Here is a 25000-nt window from a genome sequence, read left to right as displayed (position 1 = left end):
TGTTTACAGGTGGAGGTGTGACTCTCTTCATAGCGTTGTATGTGTTTACAGGTGGAGGTGTGACTCTCTTCATAGCGTTGTATGTGTTTACAGGTGGAGGTGTGACTCTCTTCATAGTGTTGTATGTGTTTACAGGTGGAGGTGTGACTCTCTTCATAGTGTTGTATGTGTTTACAGGTGGAGGTGTGACTCTCTTCATAGTGTTGTATGTGTTTACAGGTGGAGGTGTGACTCTCTTCATAGCGTTGTATGTGTTTACAGGTGGAGGTGTGACTCTCTTCATAGTGTTGTATGTGTTTACAGGTGGAGGTGTGACTCTCTTCATAGCGTTGTATGTGTTTACAGGTGGAGGTGTGACTCTCTTCATAGCGTTGTATGTGTTTACAGGTGGAGGTGTGACTCTCTTCATAGCGTTGTATGTGTTTACAGGTGGAGGTGTGACTCTCTTCATAGCGTTGTATGTGTTTACAGGTGGAGGTGTGACTCTCTTCATAGCGTTGTATGTGTTTACAGGTGGAGGTGTGACTCTCTTCATAGCGTTGTATGTGTTTACAGGTGGAGGTGTGACTCTCTTCATAGCGTTGTATGTGTTTACAGGTGGAGGTGTGACTCTCTTCATAGTGTTGTATGTGTTTACAGGTGGAGGTGTGACTCTCTTCATAGTGTTGTATGTGTTTACAGGTGGAGGTGTGACTCTCTTCATAGCGTTGTATGTGTTTACAGGTGGAGGTGTGACTCTCTTCATAGTGTTGTATGTGTTTACAGGTGGAGGTGTGACTCTCTTCATAGCGTTGTATGTGTTTACAGGTGGAGGTGTGACTCTCTTCATAGCGTTGTATGTGTTTACAGGTGGAGGTGTGACTCTCTTCATAGCGTTGTATGACTATGATGCTCGTACTGAAGATGATCTGTTCTTCCAGAAGGGAGAGAAGTTCCACATCCTCAACAACACGTGAGAGTCACATCCACATTACATTGTCTCTACAGAGAGGGGGACTGGTGGGAGGCCCGGTCCTATGACTGTCTGTCTCTACAGAGAGGGGGACTGGTGGGAGGCCCGGGCCTATGACTGTCTCTACAGAGAGGGGGACTGGTGGGAGGCCCGGTCCTATGACTGTCTCTACAGAGAGGGGGACTGGTGGGAGGCCCGGTCTGATGACTGTCTCTACAGAGAGGGGGACTGGTGGGAGGCCCGGTCTGATGACTGTCTGTCTCTACAGAGAGGGGGACTGGTGGGAGGCCCGGTCTGATGACTGTCTCTACAGAGAGGGGGACTGGTGGGAGGCCCGGTCTGATGACTGTCTGTCTCTACAGAGAGGGGGACTGGTGGGAGGCCCGGTCTGATGACTGTCTGTCTCTACAGAGAGGGGGACTGGTGGGAGGCCCGGTCTGATGACTGTCTGTCTCTACAGAGAGGGGGACTGGTGGGAGGCCCGGTCTGATGACTGTCTGTCTCTACAGAGAGGGGGACTGGTGGGAGGCCCGGTCTGATGACTGTCTCTACAGAGTGGGGGACTGGTGGGAGGCCCGGTCCTATGACTGTCTGTCTCTACAGAGAGGGGGACTGGTGGGAGGCCCGGTCTGATGACTGTCTGTCTCTACAGAGAGGGGGACTGGTGGGAGGCCCGGTCCTATGACTGTCTGTCTCTACAGAGAGGGGGACTGGTGGGAGGCCCGGTCTGATGACTGTCTGTCTCTACAGAGAGGGGGACTGGTGGGAGGCCCGGTCTGATGACTGTCTGTCTCTACAGAGAGGGGGACTGGTGGGAGGCCCGGTCCTATGACTGTCTGTCTCTACAGAGAGGGGGACTGGTGGGAGGCCCGGTCTGATGACTGTCTGTCTCTACAGAGAGGGGGACTGGTGGGAGGCCCGGTCCTATGACTGTCTGTCTCTACAGAGAGGGGGACTGGTGGGAGGCCCGGTCTGATGACTGTCTGTCTCTACAGAGAGGGGGACTGGTGGGAGGCCCGGTCCTATGACTGTCTGTCTCTACAGAGAGGGGGACTGGTGGGAGGCCCGGTCCTATGACTGTCTGTCTCTACAGAGAGGGGGACTGGTGGGAGGCCCGGTCCTATGACTGTCTGTCTCTACAGAGAGGGGGACTGGTGGGAGGCCCGGTCTGATGACTGTCTCTACAGAGAGGGGGACTGGTGGGAGGCCCGGTCTGATGACTGTCTGTCTCTACAGAGAGGGGGACTGGTGGGAGGCCCGGTCTGATGACTGTCTGTCTCTACAGAGAGGGGGACTGGTGGGAGGCCCGGTCCTATGACTGTCTGTCTCTACAGAGAGGGGGACTGGTGGGAGGCCCGGTCTGATGACTGTCTGTCTCTACAGAGAGGGGGACTGGTGGGAGGCCCGGTCCTATGACTGTCTGTCTCTACAGAGAGGGGGACTGGTGGGAGGCCCGGTCTGATGACTGTCTGTCTCTACAGAGAGGGGGACTGGTGGGAGGCCCGGTCCTATGACTGTCTGTCTCTACAGAGAGGGGGACTGGTGGGAGGCCCGGTCCTATGACTGTCTGTCTCTACAGAGAGGGGACTGGTGGGAGGCCCGGTCCTATGACTGTCTGTCTCTACAGAGAGGGGGACTGGTGGGAGGCCCGGTCTGATGACTGTCTCTACAGAGAGGGGGACTGGTGGGAGGCCCGGTCTGATGACTGTCTGTCTCTACAGAGAGGGGGACTGGTGGGAGGCCCGGTCTGATGACTGTCTGTCTCTACAGAGAGGGGGACTGGTGGGAGGCCCGGTCCTATGACTGTCTGTCTCTACAGAGAGGGGGACTGGTGGGAGGCCCGGTCTTATGACTGTCTGTCTCTACAGAGAGGGGGACTGGTGGGAGGCCCGGTCCTATGACTGTCTGTCTCTACAGAGAGGGGGACTGGTGGGAGGCCCGGTCTGATGACTGTCTGTCTCTACAGAGAGGGGGACTGGTGGGAGGCCCGGTCCTATGACTGTCTGTCTCTACAGAGAGGGGGACTGGTGGGAGGCCCGGTCCTATGACTGTCTGTCTCTACAGGGAGGGGTCTGGTGGGAGGCCCGGTCCTATGACTGTCTGTCTCTACAGAGAGGGGGACTGGTGGGAGGCCCGGTCTGATGACTGTCTCTACAGAGAGGGGGACTGGTGGGAGGCCCGGTCTGATGACTGTCTCTACAGAGTGGGGGACTGGTGGGAGGCCCGGTCTGATGACTGTCTGTCTCTACAGAGAGGGGACTGGTGGGAGGCCCGGTCCTATGAATGTCTGTCTCTACAGAGAGGGGGACTGGTGGGAGGCCCGGTCCTATGACTGTCTGTCTCTACAGAGAGGGGGACTGGTGGGAGGCCCGGTCCTATGACTGTCTGTCTCTACAGAGAGGGGGACTGGTGGGAGGCCCGGTCTGATGACTGTCTCTACAGAGAGGGGGACTGGTGGGAGGCCCGGTCTGATGACTGTCTCTACAGAGTGGGGGACTGGTGGGAGGCCCGGTCTGATGACTGTCTGTCTCTACAGAGAGGGGGACTGGTGGGAGGCCCGGTCCTATGACTGTCTGTCTCTACAGAGAGGGGGACTGGTGGGAGGCCCGGTCCTATGACTGTCTGTCTCTACAGAGAGGGGACTGGTGGGAGGCCCGGTCCTATGACTGTCTGTCTCTACAGAGAGGGGGACTGGTGGGAGGCCCGGTCCTATGACTGTCTGTCTCTACAGAGAGGGGGACTGGTGGGAGGCCCGGTCTGATGACTGTCTCTACAGAGAGGGGGACTGGTGGGAGGCCCGGTCTGATGACTGTCTCTACAGAGTGGGGGACTGGTGGGAGGCCCGGTCTGATGACTGTCTGTCTCTACAGAGAGGGGACTGGTGGGAGGCCCGGTCCTATGACTGTCTGTCTCTACAGAGAGGGGGACTGGTGGGAGGCCCGGTCCTATGACTGTCTGTCTCTACAGAGAGGGGGACTGGTGGGAGGCCCGGTCCTATGACTGTCTGTCTCTACAGAGAGGGGACTGGTGGGAGGCCCGGTCTGATGACTGTCTCTACAGAGAGGGGGACTGGTGGGAGGCCCGGTCTGATGACTGTCTCTACAGAGTGGGGACTGGTGGGAGGCCCGGTCTGATGACTGTCTGTCTCTACAGAGAGGGGGACTGGTGGGAGGCCCGGTCCTATGACTGTCTGTCTCTACAGAGAGGGGGACTGGTGGGAGGCCCGGTCCTATGACTGTCTGTCTCTACAGAGAGGGGGACTGGTGGGAGGCCCGGTCCTATGACTGTCTGTCTCTACAGAGAGGGGGACTGGTGGGAGGCCCGGTCTGATGACTGTCTCTACAGAGAGGGGGACTGGTGGGAGGCCCGGTCTGATGACTGTCTCTACAGAGTGGGGGACTGGTGGGAGGCCCGGTCTGATGACTGTCTGTCTCTACAGAGAGGGGGACTGGTGGGAGGCCCGGTCCTATGACTGTCTGTCTCTACAGAGAGGGGGACTGGTGGGAGGCCCGGTCCTATGACTGTCTGTCTCTACAGAGAGGGGGACTGGTGGGAGGCCCGGTCCTATGACTGTCTGTCTCTACAGAGAGGGGGACTGGTGGGAGGCCCGGTCTGATGACTGTCTCTACAGAGAGGAGGACTGGTGGGAGGCCCGGTCTGATGACTGTCTCTACAGAGTGGGGGACTGGTGGGAGGCCCGGTCCGATGACTGTCTGTCTCTACAGAGTGGGGGACTGGTGGGAGGCCCGGTCCGATGACTGTCTGTCTCTACAGAGAGGGGGACTGGTGGGAGGCCCGGTCCTATGACTGTCTGTCTCTACAGAGAGGGGGACTGGTGGGAGGCCCGGTCCTATGACTGTCTGTCTCTACAGAGAGGGGGACTGGTGGGAGGCCCGGTCTGATGACTGTCTCTACAGAGAGGAGGACTGGTGGGAGGCCCGGTCTGATGACTGTCTCTACAGAGTGGGGGACTGGTGGGAGGCCCGGTCCGATGACTGTCTGTCTCTACAGAGTGGGGGACTGGTGGGAGGCCCGGTCCGATGACTGTCTGTCTCTACAGAGAGGGGGACTGGTGGGAGGCCCGGTCCTATGACTGTCTGTCTCTACAGAGAGGGGGACTGGTGGGAGGCCCGGTCTGATGACTGTCTCTACAGAGAGGAGGACTGGTGGGAGGCCCGGTCTGATGACTGTCTCTACAGAGTGGGGGACTGGTGGGAGGCCCGGTCCGATGACTGTCTGTCTCTACAGAGTGGGGGACTGGTGGGAGGCCCGGTCCGATGACTGTCTGTCTCTACAGAGAGGGGGACTGCTGGGAGGCCCGGTCCTATGACTGTCTGTCTCTACAGAGAGGGGGACTGGTGGGAGGCCCGGTCTGATGACTGTCTCTACAGAGAGGAGGACTGGTGGGAGGCCCGGTCTGATGACTGTCTCTACAGAGTGGGGGACTGGTGGGAGGCCCGGTCCGATGACTGTCTGTCTCTACAGAGTGGGGGACTGGTGGGAGGCCCGGTCCGATGACTGTCTGTCTCTACAGAGTGGGGGACTGGTGGGAGGCCCGGTGCTATGACTGTCTGTCTCTACAGAGTGGGGGACTGGTGGGAGGCCCGATCCGATGACTGTCTGTCTCTACAGAGTGGGGGACTGGTGGGAGGCCCGGTCCGATGACTGTCTGTCTCTACAGAGTGGGGGACAGGTGGGAGGCCCGGTCCTATGACTGTCTGTCTCTACAGAGTGGGGGACTGGTGGGAGGCCCGGTCCGATGACTGTCTGTCTCTACAGAGTGGGGGACTGGTGGGAGGCCCGGTCCGATGACTGTCTGTCTCTACAGAGTGGGGGACTGGTGGGAGGCCCGGTCTGATGACTGTCTCTACAGAGTGGGGGACTGGTGGGAGGCCCGGTCCTATGACTGTCTGTCTCTACAGAGTGGGGGACTGGTGGGAGGCCCGGTCCGATGACTGTCTGTCTCTACAGAGTGGGGGACAGGTGGGAGGCCCGGTCCGATGACTGTCTCTACAGAGAGGGGGACTGGTGGGAGGCCCGGTCCGATGACTGTCTCTACAGAGTGGGGGACTGCTGGGAGGCCCGGTCCGATGACTGTCTCTACAGAGAGGGGGACTGGTGGGAGGCCCGGTCCGATGACTGTCTCTACAGAGTGGGGGACTGGTGGGAGGCCCGGTCCGATGACTGTCTGTCTCTACAGAGTGGGGCACTGGTGGGAGGCCCGGTCCGATGACTGTCTGTCTCTACAGAGTGGGGGACTGGTGGGAGGCCCGGTCCGATGACTGTCTGTCTCTACAGAGAGGAGGACTGGTGGGAGGCCCGGTCCGATGACAGTCTCTACAGAGAGGGGGACTGGTGGGAGGCCCGGTCCGATGACTGTCTCTACAGAGAGGAGGACTGGTGGGAGGCCCGGTCCGATGACTGTCTGTCTCTACAGAGAGGGGGACTGGTGGGAGGCCCGGTCCGATGACTGTCTGTCTCTACAGAGTGGGGGACTGGTGGGAGGCCTGGTCCAATGACTGTCTGTCTCTACAGAGTGGGGGACTGGTGGGAGGCCCGGTCCGATGACTGTCTGTCTCTACAGAGTGGGGGACTGGTGGGAGGCCAGGTCTGATTACTGTCTCTACAGAGAGGAGGACTGGTGGGAGGCCCGGTCTGATGACTGTCTGTCTCTACAGAGAGGGGGACTGGTGGGAGGCCCGGTCCGATGACTGTCTCTACAGAGAGGGGGACTGGTGGGAGGCCCGGTCTGATGACTGTCTCTACAGAGTGGGGGACTGTTGGGAGGCCCGGTCCGATGACTGTCTGTCTCTACAGAGTGGGGGACTGGTGGGAGGCCCGGTCCGATGACTGTCTGTCTCTACAGAGTGGGGGACTGGTGGGAGGCCCGGTCTGATGACTGTCTCTACAGAGAGGGGGACTGGTGGGAGGCCCGGTCTGATGACTGTCTGTCTCTACAGAGAGGGGGACTGGTAGGAGGCCCGGTCTGATGACTGTCTCTACAGAGAGGGGGACTGGTAGGAGGCCCGGTCTGATGACTGTCTCTACAGAGAGGAGGACTGGTGGGAGGCCCAGTCTGATGACTGTCTGTCTCTACAGAGAGGGGGACTGGTGGGAGGCTCAGTCTGATGACTGTCTGTCTCTACAGAGAGGGGGACTGGTAGGAGGCCCAGTCTGATGACTGTCTCTACAGAGAGAGGGACTGGTGGGAGGACCAGTCTGATGACTGTCTCTACAGAGAGGAGGACTGGTGGAAGGCCCGGTCTGATGACTGTCTGTCTCTACAGAGAGGGGGACTGGTGGGAGGCCCGGTCTGATGACTGTCTCTACAGAGAGGGGGACTGGTGGGAGGCCCGGTCTGATGACTGTCTCTACAGACAGTAGGACTGGTGGGAGGCCCAGTCTGATGACTGTCTCTACAGAGAGGGGGACTGGTGGGAGGACCAGTCTGATGACTGTCTCTACAGAGAGGAGGACTGGTGGGAGGCCCGGTCTGATGACTGTCTGTCTCTACAGAGAGGGGGACTGGTGGGAGGCCCGGTCTGATGACTGTCTCTACAGAGAGGGGGACTGGTGGGAGGCCCGGTCTGATGACTGTCTGTCTCTACAGAGAGGGGGACTGGTGGGAGGCCCAGTCTGATGACTGTCTCTACAGAGAGGGGGACTGGTGGGAGGACCAGTCTGATGACTGTCTCTACAGAGAGGAGGACTGGTGGGAGGCCCGGTCTGATGACTGTCTGTCTCTACAGAGAGGGGGACTGGTGGGAGGCCCGGTCTGATGACTGTCTCTACAGAGAGGGGGACTGGTGGGAGGCCCGGTCTGATCACTGTCTCTACAGAGAGGAGGACTGGTGGGAGGCCCGGTCTGATGACTGTCTCTACAAAGAGGGGGACTGGTAGGAGGCCCAGTCTGATGACTGTCTCTACAGAGACAGGGACTGGTGGGAGGCCCAGTCTGATGACTGTCTGTCTCTACAGAGAGGGGGACTGGTGGGAGGCCCGGTCTGATGACTGTCTGTCTCTACAGAGACGGGGATTGGTGGGAGGCCCGGTCTGATGACTGTCTCTACAGAGAGGAGGACTGGTGGGAGGACCGGTCTGATGACTGTCTGTCTCTACAGAGAGGGGGACTGGTGGGAGGCCCGGTCTGATGACTGTCTCTACAGAGAGGGGGACTGGTGGGAGGCCCAGTCTGATGACTGTCTGTCTCTACAGAGACGGGGATTGGTGGGAGGCCCGGTCTGATGACTGTCTCTACAGAGAGGAGGACTGGTGGGAGGCCCGGTCTGATGACTGTCTGTCTCTACAGAGAGGGGGACTGGTGGGAGGCCCGGTCTGATGACTGTCTGTCTCTACAGAGAGGGGGACTGGTGGGAGGCCCGGTCTGATGACTGTCTCTACAGAGAGAGGGACTGGTGGGAGGCCCAGTCTGATGACTGTCTGTCTCTACAGAGAGGGGGACTGGTGGGAGGCCCGGTCTGATGACTGTCTGTCTCTACAGAGAGGGGGACTGGTGGGAGGCCCGGTCTGATGACTGTCTGTCTCTACAGAGAGGGGGACTGGTGGGAGGCCCGGTCTGATGACTGTCTGTCTCTACAGAGAGGGGGACTGGTGGGAGGCCCGGTCTGATGACTGTCTCTACAGAGAGAGGGACTGGTGGGAGGCCCAGTCTGATGACTGTCTGTCTCTACAGAGAGGGGGACTGGTGGGAGGCCCGGTCTGATGACTGTCTCTACAGAGAGGGGGACTGGTGGGAGGACCAGTCTGATGACTGTCTCTACAGAGAGGAGGACTGGTGGGAGGCCCGGTCTGATGACTGTCTGTCTCTACAGAGAGGGGGACTGGTGGGAGGCCCGGTCTGATGACTGTCTGTCTCTACAGAGAGGGGGACTGGTGGGAGGCCCGGTCTGATGACTGTCTGTCTCTACAGAGAGGGGGACTGGTGGGAGGCCCGGTCTGATGACTGTCTCTACAGAGAGGGGGACTGGTGGGAGGACCAGTCTGATGACTGTCTGTCTCTACAGAGAGGGGGACTGGTGGGAGGCCCGGTCCGATGACTGTCTGTCTCTACAGAGAGGGGGACTGGTGGGAGGCCCGGTCTGATGACTGTCTGTCTCTACAGAGAGGGGGACTGGTGGGAGGCCCGGTCTGATGACTGTCTGTCTCTACAGAGAGGGGGACTGGTGGGAGGCCCGGTCGTTGAACACGGGGATCTCAGGATACATCCCTAGTAACTACGTCGCTCCTGTTGACTCCATACAGGCTGAGGAGTGAGTACATTCACACACACACACACACACACACACACACACACACACACACACACACACACACACACACACACACACACACACACACACACACACACACACACACACACACACACACACACACACACACACACACTCAACTACAGTACAACATCTGTGTCTGAACTGTAAGAAATATTGCGGTGACTGGTTGTCATGGTGATGAATTGTATGACTAGTATGTGTGTGTGTGTGTGTGCGTGTGCGTGTGCGTGTGTGTGTGTTGCCAGGTGGTATTTTGGGAAGATGGGGAGGAAGGATGCAGAGAGACAGCTCCTGGGTCAGGGGAACCCCCGAGGAACATTCCTTATCAGAGAGAGTGAGACCACCATCGGTACGCACACACACATACACACACACACACACTAGTCACACTCAGCTGTACTTCGTTATTGTCTTGGGTGCAGCTTTAGAATCATCAGGTTATTAACTTCTTCCTTTCCCCTTTTCATCTCTCTCTCTCTCTCTCTCTCTCTCTCTCTCTCTCTCTCTCTCTCTCTCTCTCTCTCTCTCTCTCTCTCTGTCTCTGTCTCTGTCTCTTTCTCTCTCTCTCTCTCTCTCTCTCTCTCTCTCTCTCTCTCTCTCTCTCTCTCTCTCTGTCTCTGTCTCTGTCTCTGTCTCTGTCTCTGTCTCTTTCTCTGCCTCTCTCTCTGTCTCTGTCTCTCTCTCTCTCTCTCTCTCTCTCTCTCTCTCTCTCTCTCTCTGTCTCTCTCTGTCTCTCTCTGTCTCTCTCTCTCTCTCTCTGTCTCTCTCTCTGTCTCTGTCTCTGTCTCTCTCTCTCTCTCTGTCTATCTATCTATCTATCTATCTATCTATCTATCTATCTATCTATCTATCTATCTATCTATCTATCTATCTATCTATCTATCTATCTATCTGTCTGTCTGTCTGTCTGTCTGTCTGTCTGTCTGTCTGTCTGTCTGTCTGTGTTTTCTTTCTCCCCCCATCTCTCTCTCTCCCCTCTCTCCCTCTCTCCCCCTCTCCTCCCTCTCCCCTCTTTCTCTCTCTCTCTCTCTCTCTCTCTCTCTCTCTCTCTCTCTCTCTCTCTCTCTCTCTCTCTCTCTCTCTCTCTCTCTCTCTCTCTCTCTCTCTCTCTCTCTCTCTCTCTCTCTCTCTCCTCTCTCCCCCTCTCTCTCCCCTCCCATCTCCCTCTCCCCCTCTTTCTCTCTCCCTCTCCCCCTCTTTCTCTCTCCCTCTCCCCCTCACTCTCTCTCCCTCCCCTCTCTCCTATCTCCAGGTGCCTACTCTCTGTCTATCTGTGACTGGGATGATGGTAAAGGTGATCATGTCAAGCATTATAAGATCAGGAAGCTGGACAGTGGAGGATATTACATAACAACACGCACACAGTTTGACTCTGTGCAACAGCTGGTGGAGCACTACAAAGGTGTGACTATATAAACGCTAGGGGCTAGGGTGTAGGGGCTAGGGGGGAAGTATATAAAAGCTAGGGGCTAGTGTGTAGGGGCTAGGGTGTAGGTACTAGGGTGTAGGGGCTAGGGGGGAAGTATATAAAAGCTAGGGGCTAGGGTGTAGGGGCTAGGGGGGAAGTATATAAAAGCTAGGGGCTAGGTTGTAGGGGCTAGGGTGTAGGGGCTAGGGTGTAGGGGCTAGGGTGGAGGGGCTAGGGGGGAAGTATATAAAAGCTAGGGGCTAGGGTGTAGGGGCTAGGGTGTAGGGGCTAGGGGGGAAGTATATAAAAGCTAGGGGCTAGGGTGTAGGGGCTAGGGTGGAGGGGCTAGGGGGGAAGTATATAAAAGCTAGGGGCTAGGGTGTAGGGGCTAGGGTGTAGGGGCTAGGGGGAAGTATATAAAAGCTAGGGGCTAGGGTGTAGGGGCTAGGGTGTAGGGGCTAGGGGGGAAGTATATAAAAGCTAGGGGCTAGAGTGTAGGGGCTAGGGTGTAGGGGCTAGGGGGAAAGTATATAAAAGCTAGGGGCTAGGGTATAGGGGCTAGGGGGGAAGTATATAAAAGTTAGGGGCTAGGGTGTAGGGGCTAGGGTGTAGGGGCTAGGGGGGAAGTATATAAAAGCTAGGGGCTAGGGTGTAGGGGCTAGAGTGTAGGGGCTAGGGTGTAGGGGCTAGGGGGAAGTATATAAAAGCTAGGGGCTAGGGTGTAGGGGCTAGGGGGAAGTATATAAAAGCTAGGGGCTAGGGTGTAGGGCGTAGGGGGAAGTGTATAAAAGCTAGGGACTAGGGTGTAGGGCGTAGGGGCTAGGAGGGAAGTATATAAAAGCTCGGGTGTAGGGTTTAGGGCATAGGGGGCTATAGGGTGTAGGGGGAAGTGTATAAAAGCTAGGGGCTAGGGTTTAGGGCGTAGGGGGAAGTGTATAAAAGCTAGGGGCTAGGGTAAAGTGCAGAGGGAGTATGGACTAGGGCTGAAGTATTTAGAGCCTCGGGGGTGTTTCTGGACAAGGCCTTTCTCTCTATGTCCAAGTCTTCAGTAAGTCAGGGTCTTGTTTCCTTTCCTCTCTCTATGTCCAAGTCTTCAGTAAGTCAGGGCCTTGTTTCCTCTCCTCTCTGTATGTCCAAGTCTTTGGTAAATCAGGGCCTTGTTTCCTCTCCTCTCTGTATGTCCAAGTCTTTGGTAAATCAGGGCCTTGTGTCCTCTCCTCTCTCTATGTACAAGTCTTCAGTAAGTCAGGGCCCTGTTTCCTCTCCTCTCTGTATGTCCAAGTCTTCAGTAAATCAGGGCCCTGTTTCCTCTCCTCTCTGTATGTCCAAGTCTTCAGTAAGTCAGGGCCTTGTTTCCTCTCCTCTCTGTATGTCCAAGTCTTTGGTAAATCAGGGCCCTGTTTCCTCTCCTCTCTCTATGTCCAAGTCTTCAGTAAGTCAGGGCCTTTTTTCCTCTCCTCTCTCTATGTCCAAGTCTTCAGTAAGTCAGGGCCTTGTTTCCTCTCCTCTCTGTATGTCCAAGTCTTTGGTAAATCAGGGCCTTGTTTCCTCTCCTCTCTCTATGTCCAAGTCTTCAGTAAGTCAGGGCCTTGTTTCCTCTCCTCTCTCTATGTCCAAGTCTTTGGTAAATCAGGGCCTTTTTCCTCTCCGCTCTGTATGTCCAAGTCTTCAGTAAGTCAGGGCCTTGTTTCCTCTCCTCTCTGTATGTCCAACTCTTCAGTAAATCAGGGCCGTTTCCTCTCTTCTATCCCAGTGTCTGTCTGCCCTCTGGTGGTGCAGTCTGTTGTAGCAGCATCTCTACCATGTGTGTGTGTGCATGGTGTATCAGTACTATTAGACAGCATGGTGTATCAATACTATTGGATAGCATGGTGTATCAATACTATTAGACAGCATGGTGTATCAGTACTATTAGACAGCATGGTGTATCAGTACTATTAGACAGCATGGTGTATCAGTACTATTAGACAGCATGGTGTATCAATACTATTAGACAGCATGGTGTATCAATACTATTAGACAGCATGGTGTATCAATACTATTAGACAGCATGGTGTATCAATACTATTGGATAGCATGGTGTATCAATACTATTAGACAGCATGGTGTATCAGTACTATTAGACAGCATGGTGTATCAGTACTATTAGACAGCATGGTGTATCAGTACTATTAGACAGCATGGTGTATCAATACTATTAGACAGCATGGTGTATCAATACTATTAGACAGCATGGTGTATCAGTACTATTAGACAGCATGGTGTATCAGTACTATTAGACAGCATGGTGTATCAGTACTATTAGACAGCATGGTGTATCAGTACTATTGGACAGCATGGTGTATCAATACTATTAGACAGCATGGTGTATCAATACTATTAGACAGCATGGTGTATCAGTACTATTAGACAGCATGGTGTATCAGTACTATTAGACAGCATGGTGTATCAGTACTATTGGACAGCATGGTGTATCAATACTATTAGACAGCATGGTGTATCAATACTATTAGACAGCATGGTGTATCAGTACTATTAGACAGCATGGTGTATCAATACTATTAGACAGCATGGTGTATCAATACTATTAGACAGCATGGTGTATCAGTGTTATTGGACAGCATGGTGTATCAATACTATTAGACAGCATGGTGTATCAGTACTATTAGACAGCATGGTGTATCAATACTATTAGACAGCATGGTGTATCAGTACTATTAGACAGCATGGTGTATCAGTACTATTAGACAGCATGGTGTATCAGTGTTATTGGACAGCATGGTGTATCAATACTATTGGACAGCATGGTGTATCAATACTATTAGACAGCATGGTGTATCAATACTATTAGACAGCATGGTGTATCAATACTATTAGACAGCATGGTGTATCAGTGTTATTGGACAGCATGGTGTATCAATACTATTGGACAGCATGGTGTATCAATACTATTAGACAGCATGGTGTATCAATACTATTAGACAGCATGGTGTATCAGTACTATTAGACAGCATGGTGTATCAATACTATTAGACAGCATGGTGTATCAATACTATTAGACAGCATGGTGTATCAGTACTATTAGACAGCATGGTGTATCAGTACTATTAGACAGCATGGTGTATCAGTACTATTAGACAGCATGGTGTATCAATACTATTAGACAGCATGGTGTATCAATACTATTAGACAGCATGGTGTATCAGTGTTATTGGATAGCATGGTGTATCAATACTATTAGACAGCATGGTGTATCAGTACTATTAGACAGCATGGTGTATCAGTACTATTAGACAGCATGGTGTATCAATACTATTAGACAGCATGGTGTATCAATACTATTAGACAGCATGGTGTATCAATACTATTAGACAGCATGGTGTATCAATACTATTAGACAGCATGGTGTATCAGTGTTATTAGACAGCATGGTGTATCAGTACTATTAGACAGCATGGTGTATCAATACTATTAGACAGCATGGTGTATCAATACTATTAGACAGCATGGTGTATCAGTACTATTAGACAGCATGGTGTATCAGTACTATTAGACAGCATGGTGTATCAATACTATTAGACAGCATGGTGTATCAATACTATTAGACAGCATGGTGTATCAATACTATTAGACAGCATGGTGTATCAGTGTTATTAGACAGCATGGTGTATCAGTACTATTAGACAGCATGGTGTATCAGTACTATTAGACAGCATGGTGTACCAGTACTATTAGACAGCATGGTGTACCAGTACTATTAGACAGCATGGTGTATCAATACTATTAGACAGCATGGTGTATCAATACTATTAGACAGCATGGTGTACCAGTACTATTAGACAGCATGGTGTATCAATACTATTAGACAGCATGGTGTATCAGTACTATTAGACAGCATGGTGTATCAGTGTTATTGGACAGCATGGTGTATCAATACTATTAGACAGCATGGTGTATCAATACTATTAGACAGCATGGTGTATCAGTACTATTAGACAGCATGGTGTATCAATACTATTAGACAGCATGGTGTATCAGTGTTATTGGACAGCATGGTGTATCAATACTATTAGACAGCATGGTGTATCAATACTATTAGACAGCATGGTGTATCAGTACTATTAGACAGCATGGTGTATCAATACTATTAGACAGCATGGTGTATCAATACTATTAGACAGCATGGTGTATCAGTACTATTAGACAGCATGGTGTATCAGTACTATTAGACAGCATGGTGTATCAGTACTATTAGACAGCATGGTGTATCAGTACTATTAGACAGCATGGTGTATCAGTACTATTAGACAGCATCTTGTGTCAATACTATTAGACAGCATGGTGTGTCAATACTATTAGACAGCATGGTGTATCAGTACTATTAGACAACATGGTGTATCAGTACTATTAGACAGCATGGTGTATCAATACTATTAGACAGCATGGTGTATCAATACTATTAGACAGCATGGTGTATCAATACTATTGGACAGCATGGTGTATCAATACTATTAGACAGCATGGTGTATCAGTACTATTAGACAGCATGGTGTATCAATACTATTAGACAGCATGGTGTATCAGTACTATTAGACAGCATGGTGTATCAGTACTATTAGACAGCATGGTGTATCAGTACTATTGGACAGCATGGTGTATCAATACTATTAGACAGCATGGTGTATCAATACTATTAGACAGCATGGTGTATCAGTACTATTAGACAGCATGGTGTATCAATACTATTAGACAGCATGGTGTATCAATACTATTAGACAGCATGGTGTATCAGTGTTATTGGACAGCATGGTGTATCAATACTATTAGACAGCATGGTGTATCAGTACTATTAGACAGCATGGTGTATCAATACTATTAGACAGCATGGTGTATCAGTACTATTAGACAGCATGGTGTATCAGTACTATTAGACAGCATGGTGTATCAGTGTTATTGGACAGCATGGTGTATCAATACTATTGGACAGCATGGTGTATCAATACTATTAGACAGCATGGTGTATCAATACTATTAGACAGCATGGTGTATCAATACTATTAGACAGCATGGTGTATCAGTGTTATTGGACAGCATGGTGTATCAATACTATTGGACAGCATGGTGTATCAATACTATTAGACAGCATGGTGTATCAATACTATTAGACAGCATGGTGTATCAGTACTATTAGACAGCATGGTGTATCAATACTATTAGACAGCATGGTGTATCAATACTATTAGACAGCATGGTGTATCAGTACTATTAGACAGCATGGTGTATCAGTACTATTAGACAGCATGGTGTATCAGTACTATTAGACAGCATGGTGTATCAATACTATTAGACAGCATGGTGTATCAATACTATTAGACAGCATGGTGTATCAGTGTTATTGGATAGCATGGTGTATCAATACTATTAGACAGCATGGTGTATCAGTACTATTAGACAGCATGGTGTATCAGTACTATTAGACAGCATGGTGTATCAATACTATTAGACAGCATGGTGTATCAATACTATTAGACAGCATGGTGTATCAATACTATTAGACAGCATGGTGTATCAATACTATTAGACAGCATGGTGTATCAGTGTTATTAGACAGCATGGTGTATCAGTACTATTAGACAGCATGGTGTATCAATACTATTAGACAGCATGGTGTATCAATACTATTAGACAGCATGGTGTATCAGTACTATTAGACAGCATGGTGTATCAGTACTATTAGACAGCATGGTGTATCAATACTATTAGACAGCATGGTGTATCAATACTATTAGACAGCATGGTGTATCAATACTATTAGACAGCATGGTGTATCAGTGTTATTAGACAGCATGGTGTATCAGTACTATTAGACAGCATGGTGTATCAGTACTATTAGACAGCATGGTGTACCAGTACTATTAGACAGCATGGTGTACCAGTACTATTAGACAGCATGGTGTATCAATACTATTAGACAGCATGGTGTATCAATACTATTAGACAGCATGGTGTACCAGTACTATTAGACAGCATGGTGTATCAATACTATTAGACAGCATGGTGTATCAGTACTATTAGACAGCATGGTGTATCAGTGTTATTGGACAGCATGGTGTATCAATACTATTAGACAGCATGGTGTATCAATACTATTAGACAGCATGGTGTATCAGTACTATTAGACAGCATGGTGTATCAATACTATTAGACAGCATGGTGTATCAGTGTTATTGGACAGCATGGTGTATCAATACTATTAGACAGCATGGTGTATCAATACTATTAGACAGCATGGTGTATCAGTACTATTAGACAGCATGGTGTATCAATACTATTAGACAGCATGGTGTATCAATACTATTAGACAGCATGGTGTATCAGTACTATTAGACAGCATGGTGTATCAGTACTATTAGACAGCATGGTGTATCAGTACTATTAGACAGCATGGTGTATCAGTACTATTAGACAGCATGGTGTATCAGTACTATTAGACAGCATCTTGTGTCAATACTATTAGACAGCATGGTGTGTCAATACTATTAGACAGCATGGTGTATCAGTACTATTAGACAACATGGTGTATCAGTACTATTAGACAGCATGGTGTATCAATACTATTAGACAGCATGGTGTATCAATACTATTAGACAGCATGGTGTATCAATACTATTGGACAGCATGGTGTATCAATACTATTAGACAGCATGGTGTATCAGTACTATTAGACAGCATGGTGTATCAGTACTATTAGACAGCATGGTGTATCAATACTATTAGACAGCATGGTGTATCAATACTATTAGACAGCATGGTGTATCAGTGTTATTGGACAGCATGGTGTATCAATACTATTAGACAGCATGGTGTATCAATACTATTAGACAGCATGGTGTATCAGTACTATTAGACAGCATGGTGTATCAGTACTATTAGACAGCATGGTGTATCAGTACTATTGGACAGCATGGTGTATCAGTACTATTAGACAGCATGGTGTGTCAATACTATTAGACAGCATGGTGTGTCAATACTATTAGACAGCATGGTGTATCAGTACTATTGGACAGCATGGTGTATCAGTACTATTAGACAGCATGGTGTGTCAATACTATTAGACAGCATGGTGTGTCAATACTATTAGACAGCATGGTGTATCAGTGTTATTGGACAGCATGGTGTATCAATACTATTAGACAGCATGGTTTATCAGTACTATTAGACAGCATGGTGTATCAGTGTTATTGGACAGCATGGTGTATCAATACTATTAGACAGCATGGTGTATCAATACTATTAGACAGCATGGTGTATCAATACTATTAGACAGCATGGTGTATCAATACTATTAGACAGCATGGTGTATCAGTACTATTAGACAGCATGGTGTATCAATTCTATTAGACAGCATGGTGTATCAATACTATTAGACAGCATGGTGTATCAGTACTATTAGACAGCATGGTGTATCAATACTATTAGACAGCATGGTGTATCAATACTATTAGACAGCATGGTGTATCAGTACTATTAGACAGCATGGTGTATCAGTACTATTAGACAGCATGGTGTATCAGTACTATTAGACAGCATGGTGTATCAGTACTATTAGACAGCATGGTGTATCAATACTATTGGACAGCATGGTGTATCAGTACTATTAGACAGCATGGTGTATCAGTACTATTAGACAGCATGGTGTATCAATACTATTAGACAGCATGGTGTATCAATACTATTAGACAGCATGGTGTATCAATACTATTAGACAGCATGCTGTATCAGTACTATTAGACAGCATGGTGTATCAATACCATTGGACAGCATGGTGTATCAGTACTATTAGACAGCATGGTGTATCAGTACTATTAGACAGCATGGTGTATCAATACTATTAGACAGCATGGTGTATCAATACTATTAGACAGCATGGTGTATCAATACTATTAGACAGCATGGTGTATCAGTACTATTAGACAGCATGGTGTATCAATACTATTAGACAGCATGGTGTATCAATACTATTAGACAGCATGGTGTATCAGTACTATTAGACAGCATGGTGTATCAATACTATTGGACAGCATGGTGTATCAGTACTATTAGACAGCATGGTGTATCAATACTATTAGACAGCATGGTGTATCAGTACTATTAGACAGCATGGTGTATCAATACTATTAGACAGCATGGTGTATCAATACTATTAGACAGCATGGTGTATCAGTACTATTGGACAGCATGGTGTATCAGTGTTATTGGACAGCATGGTGTATCAATACTATTAGACAGCATGGTGTATCAATACTATTAGACAGCATGGTGTATCAGTACTATTGGACAGCATGGTGTATCAGTGTTATTGGACAGCATGGTGTATCAATACTATTAGACAGCATGGTGTATCAATACTATTAGACAGCATGGTGTATCAGTACTATTAGACAGCATGGTGTATCAATACTATTAGACAGCATGGTGTATCAGTACTATTAGACAGCATGGTGTATCAGTACTAATTTGTATATGTTATGTGTCTTTAAGATACACTGCATCACCAAAAGTATGTGGACACCCTTTCAAACTAATGGATTCGGTTATTTCAGCCACACCCATTGCTGTCAAGTGTATAAAATCGAGCACACAGCCATGCAATCTCCATAGACACAATTTGGCGGTACAATAACGTTACTGAAGAGCTCAGTGACTTTCAACTTGACACCGTCAGAGGATGCCACCTTTCCAACAGGTCAGTTTGTAACATTTCTGCCCTGCTAGAGCTGCCCCGGTCAACTGTAAGTGCTGAAGGTCTAAGAGCAACAACGGCTTATCCTTAAAGTGGTAGGCCACATAAGCTCACAGAACGAGACTGCCGAGTGCTGAAACGCGTACCGCTAGAAATCGCCATGATTTTGGAATGAGTTGTTTAGACAGCTGTCCACATACTTTTGGTCATGTAGTGTATCTATGTTATGTATGTTATGTTGTGTTATGTATGTTAGTACTATTTAGTGGATCAAGTATAGCATCCTGTTGTATATGTGTTCTATATGTGTTCTATATGTGTTCTATATGTGTTCTATGTGTGTTTTATATGTGTTCTATATGTGTTGTATATGTGTTGTATATGTGTTGTATATGTGTTCTATGTGTGTTCTATATGTGTTCTATGTGTGTTCTATGTGTGTTCTATATGTGTTGTATATGTGTTGTATATGTGTTCTATATGTGTTCTATGTGTGTTGTATATGTGTTCTATGTGTGTTCTATATGTTTTCTATATGTGTTGTATATGTGTTCTATATGTGTTGTATATGTGTTCTATATGTGTTGTATATGTGTTCTATATGTGTTCTATGTGTGTTCTATATGTGTTCTATGTGTGTTCTATATGTGTTCTATATGTGTTCTATATGTGTTGTATATGTGTTGTATATGTGTTCTATATGTGTTGTATATGTGTTCTATATGTGTTCTATGTGTGTTCTATATGTGTTCTATGTGTGTTCTATATGTGTTCTATATGTGTTCTATATGTGTTGTATATGTGTTGTATATGTGTTGTATATGTGTTTTATGTGTGTTGTATATGTGTTGTATATGTGTTCTATGTGTGTTGTATATGTGTTGTATATGTGTTCTATATGTGTTTTATGTGTTGTATATGTGTTGTATATGTGTTCTATGTGTGTTGTATATGTGTTGTATATGTGTTCTATATGTGTTTTATGTGTTTGTTGCCTTTGATCTCTTCATCCCCCCTCTCTCTGTCTGTCTGTCTGTCTGTCTGTCTGTCTGTCTGTCTGTCTGTCTGTCTGTCTGTCTGTCTGTCTGTCTGTCTGTCTGTCTGTCTGTCTCTCTCTCTCTCTTTATCACTATCTTTCCCTCTCTCTCTGTCTGTCTTTCTCTCTCTCTGTCTCTCTCACTCCCATCAGAGCGAGCTGCAGGTCTGTGCTGTAGGTTGATTGGCAGCTGTAGGCGGGGCATGCCTAAGCTTGCGGACCTATCGGTAAAGACCAAGGATGTGTGGGAGATTCCCAGAGAGTCTCTCCAGCTCATTAAGAAGCTGGGCAACGGGCAGTTTGGAGAAGTCTGGATGGGTAGGAACTAGTTCTCTGTCTTTGCATGCCTCTTCATCTCATTTAATCTCCCTCCCTCTATCCCTCCCTCCACCCCCTCCTCCCTCTCCACTCCTACCATCCCATCCACCCCTCCCTCTTCTAGGCAGTAACGATGGGATGTGTCACTTCTTGACCACGCCCTGTCCCAATTCAACGCCCCTCACCCTGGGTTTGGGGCGGGACGCCTGGGAGGTTGCCCGGGATGCGCTGGCCCTAAACAAGAAGTTGGGTCAGGGCTGCTTCGGAGATGTCTGGATGGGTGAGACCGACTGTCAATCAATCAATCAATCAGTCACCTTCTTTTACTGTATGTTGAAACACTTTTTACAGTCTGTGTTCCAGAAGGGCTTCTCAGTGTGTCTCTGGATATTCCTAATGCGATGTTCCCGGTGTCCAGTTCAGTGTTAAAGGGTCTGTGTCTGTCCAGACCAGTGCTGTTCTGTGTCAGTGTTAAAGGGTCTGTGTCTGTCCAGACCAGTGCTGTTCTGTGTCAGTGATAAAGGGTCTGTGTCTGTCCAGACCAGTGCTGTTCTGTGTCAGTGATAAAGGGTCTGTGTCTGTCCAGACCAGTGCTGTTCTGTGTCAGTGTTAAAGGGTCTGTGTCTGTCCAGACCAGTGCTGTTCTGTGTCAGTGATAAAGGGTCTGTGTCTGTCCAGACCAGTGCTGTTCTGTGTCAGTGTTAAAGGGTCTGTGTCTGTCCAGACCAGTGCTGTTCTGTGTCAGTGATAAAGGGTCTGTGTCTGTCCAGACCAGTGCTGTTCTGTGTCAGTGTTAAAGGGTCTGTGTCTGTCCAGACCAGTGCTGTTCTGTGTCAGTGTTAAAGGGTCTGTGTCTGTCCAGACCAGTGCTGTTCTGTGTCAGTGATAAAGGGTCTGTGTCTGTCCAGACCAGTGCTGTTCTGTGTCAGTGTTAAAGGGTCTGTGTCTGTCCAGACCAGTGCTGTTCTGTGTCAGTGATAAAGGGTCTGTGTCTGTCCAGACCAGTGCTGTTCTGTGTCAGTGTTAAAGGGTCTGTGTCTGTCCAGACCAGTGCTGTTCTGTGTCAGTGATAAAGGGTCTGTGTCTGTCCAGACCAGTGCTGTTCTGTGTCAGTGATAAAGGGTCTGTGTCTGTCCAGACCAGTGCTGTTCTGTGTCAGTGTTAAAGGGTCTGTGTCTGTCCAGACCAGTGCTGTTCTGTGTCAGTGATAAAGGGTCTGTGTCTGTCCAGACCAGTGCTGTTCTGTGTCAGTGTTAAAGGGTCTGTGTCTGTCCAGACCAGTGCTGTTCTGTGTCAGTGTTAAAGGGTCTGTGTCTGTCCAGACCAGTGCTGTTCTGTGTCAGTGATAAAGGGTCTGTGTCTGTCCAGACCAGTGCTGTTCTGTGTCAGTGTTAAAGGGTCTGTGTCTGTCCAGACCAGTGCTGTTCTGTGTCAGTGATAAAGGGTCTGTGTCTGTCCAGACCAGTGCTGTTCTGTGTCAGTGTTAAAGGGTCTGTGTCTGTCCAGACCAGTGCTGTTCTGTGTCAGTGTTAAAGGGTCTGTGTCTGTCCAGACCAGTGCTGTTCTGTGTCAGTGATAAAGGGTCTGTGTCTGTCCAGACCAGTGCTGTTCTGTGTCAGTGATAAAGGGTCTGTGTCTGTCCAGACCAGTGCTGTTCTGTGTCAGTGTTAAAGGGTCTGTGTCTGTCCAGACCAGTGCTGTTCTGTGTCAGTGATAAAGGGTCTGTGTCTGTCCAGACCAGTGCTGTTCTGTGTCAGTGTTAAAGGGTCTGTGTCTGTCCAGACCAGTGCTGTTCTGTGTCAGTGTTAAAGGGTCTGTGTCTGTCCAGACCAGTGCTGTTCTGTGTCAGTGATAAAGGGTCTGTGTCTGTCCAGACCAGTGCTGTTCTGTGTCAGTGATAAAGGGTCTGTGTCTGTCCAGACCAGTGCTGTTCTGTGTCAGTGTTAAAGGGTCTGTGTCTGTCCAGACCAGTGCTGTTCTGTGTCAGTGATAAAGGGTCTGTGTCTGTCCAGACCAGTGCTGTTCTGTGTCAGTGTTAAAGGGTCTGTGTCTGTCCAGACCAGTGCTGTTCTGTGTCAGTGATAAAGGGTCTGTGTCTGTCCAGACCAGTGCTGTTCTGTGTCAGTGTTAAAGGGTCTGTGTCTGTCCAGACCAGTGCTGTTCTGTGTCAGTGTTAAAGGGTCTGTGTCTGTCCAGACCAGTGCTGTTCTGTGTCAGTGATAAAGGGTCTGTGTCTGTCCAGACCAGTGCTGTTCTGTGTCAGTGTTAAAGGGTCTGTGTCTGTCCAGACCAGTGCTGTTCTGTGTCAGTGATAAAGGGTCTGTGTCTGTCCAGACCAGTGCTGTTCTGTGTCAGTGTTAAAGGGTCTGTGTCTGTCCAGACCAGTGCTGTTCTGTGTCAGTGATAAAGGGTCTGTGTCTGTCCAGACCAGTGCTGTTCTGTGTCAGTGATAAAGGGTCTGTGTCTGTCCAGACCAGTGCTGTTCTGTGTCAGTGTTAAAGGGTCTGTGTCTGTCCAGACCAGTGCTGTTCTGTGTCAGTGATAAAGGGTCTGTGTCTGTCCAGACCAGTGCTGTTCTGTGTCAGTGTTAAAGGGTCTGTGTCTGTCCAGACCAGTGCTGTTCTGTGTCAGTGTTAAAGGGTCTGTGTCTGTCCAGACCAGTGCTGTTCTGTGTCAGTGATAAAGGGTCTGTGTCTGTCCAGACCAGTGCTGTTCTGTGTCAGTGTTAAAGGGTCTGTGTCTGTCCAGACCAGTGCTGTTCTGTGTCAGTGATAAAGGGTCTGTGTCTGTCCAGACCAGTGCTGTTCTGTGTCAGTGTTAAAGGGTCTGTGTCTGTCCAGACCAGTGCTGTTCTGTGTCAGTGTTAAAGGGTCTGTGTCTGTCCAGACCAGTGCTGTTCTGTGTCAGTGATAAAGGGTCTGTGTCTGTCCAGACCAGTGCTGTTCTGTGTCAGTGATAAAGGGTCTGTGTCTGTCCAGACCAGTGCTGTTCTGTGTCAGTGTTAAAGGGTCTGTGTCTGTCCAGACCAGTGCTGTTCTGTGTCAGTGATAAAGGGTCTGTGTCTGTCCAGACCAGTGCTGTTCTGTGTCAGTGTTAAAGGGTCTGTGTCTGTCCAGACCAGTGCTGTTCTGTGTCAGTGTTAAAGGGTCTGTGTCTGTCCAGACCAGTGCTGTTCTGTGTCAGTGATAAAGGGTCTGTGTCTGTCCAGACCAGTGCTGTTCTGTGTCAGTGATAAAGGGTCTGTGTCTGTCCAGACCAGTGCTGTTCTGTGTCAGTGTTAAAGGGTCTGTGTCTGTCCAGACCAGTGCTGTTCTGTGTCAGTGATAAAGGGTCTGTGTCTGTCCAGACCAGTGCTGTTCTGTGTCAGTGTTAAAGTATGTGAGTGTGTCCAGTCCAGGAGGTGTTTTACTGGTCCAGCTACTGTAGTTTCATGCTGGTACTCCTTCTCTCCTCCCCTTCTTCCTCGCCTCCCTCCTCCCTTCTCTCCTCCCTTCTCTCCTCCCTCTCCTCTCCTCCCCTCTCCTTTCCTCCCCTCATTCCTCACCTCCCTCCTCCCCTCTCCTCTCTCCTCTCCTCTTCTCCGTTCCCTCCTTCCCTCCCTCCTCCCCTCTCTGTTCTCCTCCCTCCTCCTCTCTCTCCTCTATCCTTCCCTCTCTCCTCCCCTTTCGCCTCCTCTTTCCTCCCCACTCTCCTCCCCTCCCTTCCTTCCCTCCTCACTTCTCTCCTTCTCTGTATCCTACCTTCTCTCCTCCCTTCTCTCCTTCCCTCCCTCCTCCCTTCTCTCCTTCCCTGTGTCCTACCTTCTCTCCTCCCTTCTCTCCTCCCCTCCCTCCTCCCTTCTCGCCTCCCTTCTCGCCTCCCTTCTCTCCTTCCCTCCCTTCCTCCCTTCTCTCCTCCCTTCTCTCCTCCCCTCCCTCCTCACCTCCCTCCTCTCCATCCCTCCTCCCCTTCCTCCTCCCTTCTCTCCTCCCCATCCCTCCTCCCCTCATGCCTCCCTTCTCTCCTCCCCTCCTTCCTCCCCTCCCTCCTCCCTTCCCTCCCCCTCTCCTCCCCTCCTTCCTCCCCTCCCTCCTCCCTTCCCTCCCCCTCTCCTTCCCTCCCTCCTCCCTCCTCTCCTTCCCTCCCTTCTCCCCTCCCTCCTCTCCTCCCTTCTCTCCTTCCCTCTCTCCCAATTGTTACCCCACCCTGCCTCCTCCATGCATGACCTCATCATCACTCTTTTAATGTGTGTACTATATAACTCTGTGTG

At 49.6% G+C, this 25000-nt stretch overlaps 1 protein-coding gene across 6 annotated transcripts in view; it reads left to right on the top strand.

Annotated features, from left to right (window-relative positions):
• LOC118381244 (tyrosine-protein kinase Fyn-like) overlaps positions 1-25000 on the top strand; it is a 73384-nt gene that overhangs the window by 40426 nt on the left and 7958 nt on the right. Inside the window, exons 5-9 of one of the 6 annotated variants that reach the window (XM_052469437.1) lie at positions 772-952; positions 9124-9222; positions 9492-9595; positions 10499-10648; positions 20587-20751. In XM_052469437.1, coding sequence (XP_052325397.1) covers positions 772-952; positions 9124-9222; positions 9492-9595; positions 10499-10648; positions 20587-20751 — 699 coding nt within the window. Of the gene's footprint in view, positions 1-771; positions 953-9074; positions 9223-9491; positions 9596-10498; positions 10649-20586; positions 20752-20875; positions 21032-25000 lie in introns of those variants that run through there. The other 5 variants (XM_052469438.1, XM_052469439.1, XM_052469440.1 and 2 more) reach the window with 5 other exon arrangements.

The sequence above is a fragment of the Oncorhynchus keta genome, chromosome 19 (assembly GCF_023373465.1).
Source record: "Oncorhynchus keta strain PuntledgeMale-10-30-2019 chromosome 19, Oket_V2, whole genome shotgun sequence".
In the NCBI taxonomy this organism is placed as follows: domain Eukaryota; kingdom Metazoa; phylum Chordata; class Actinopteri; order Salmoniformes; family Salmonidae; genus Oncorhynchus; species Oncorhynchus keta.
This window is presented reverse-complemented; position numbering and strand designations above follow the sequence as displayed.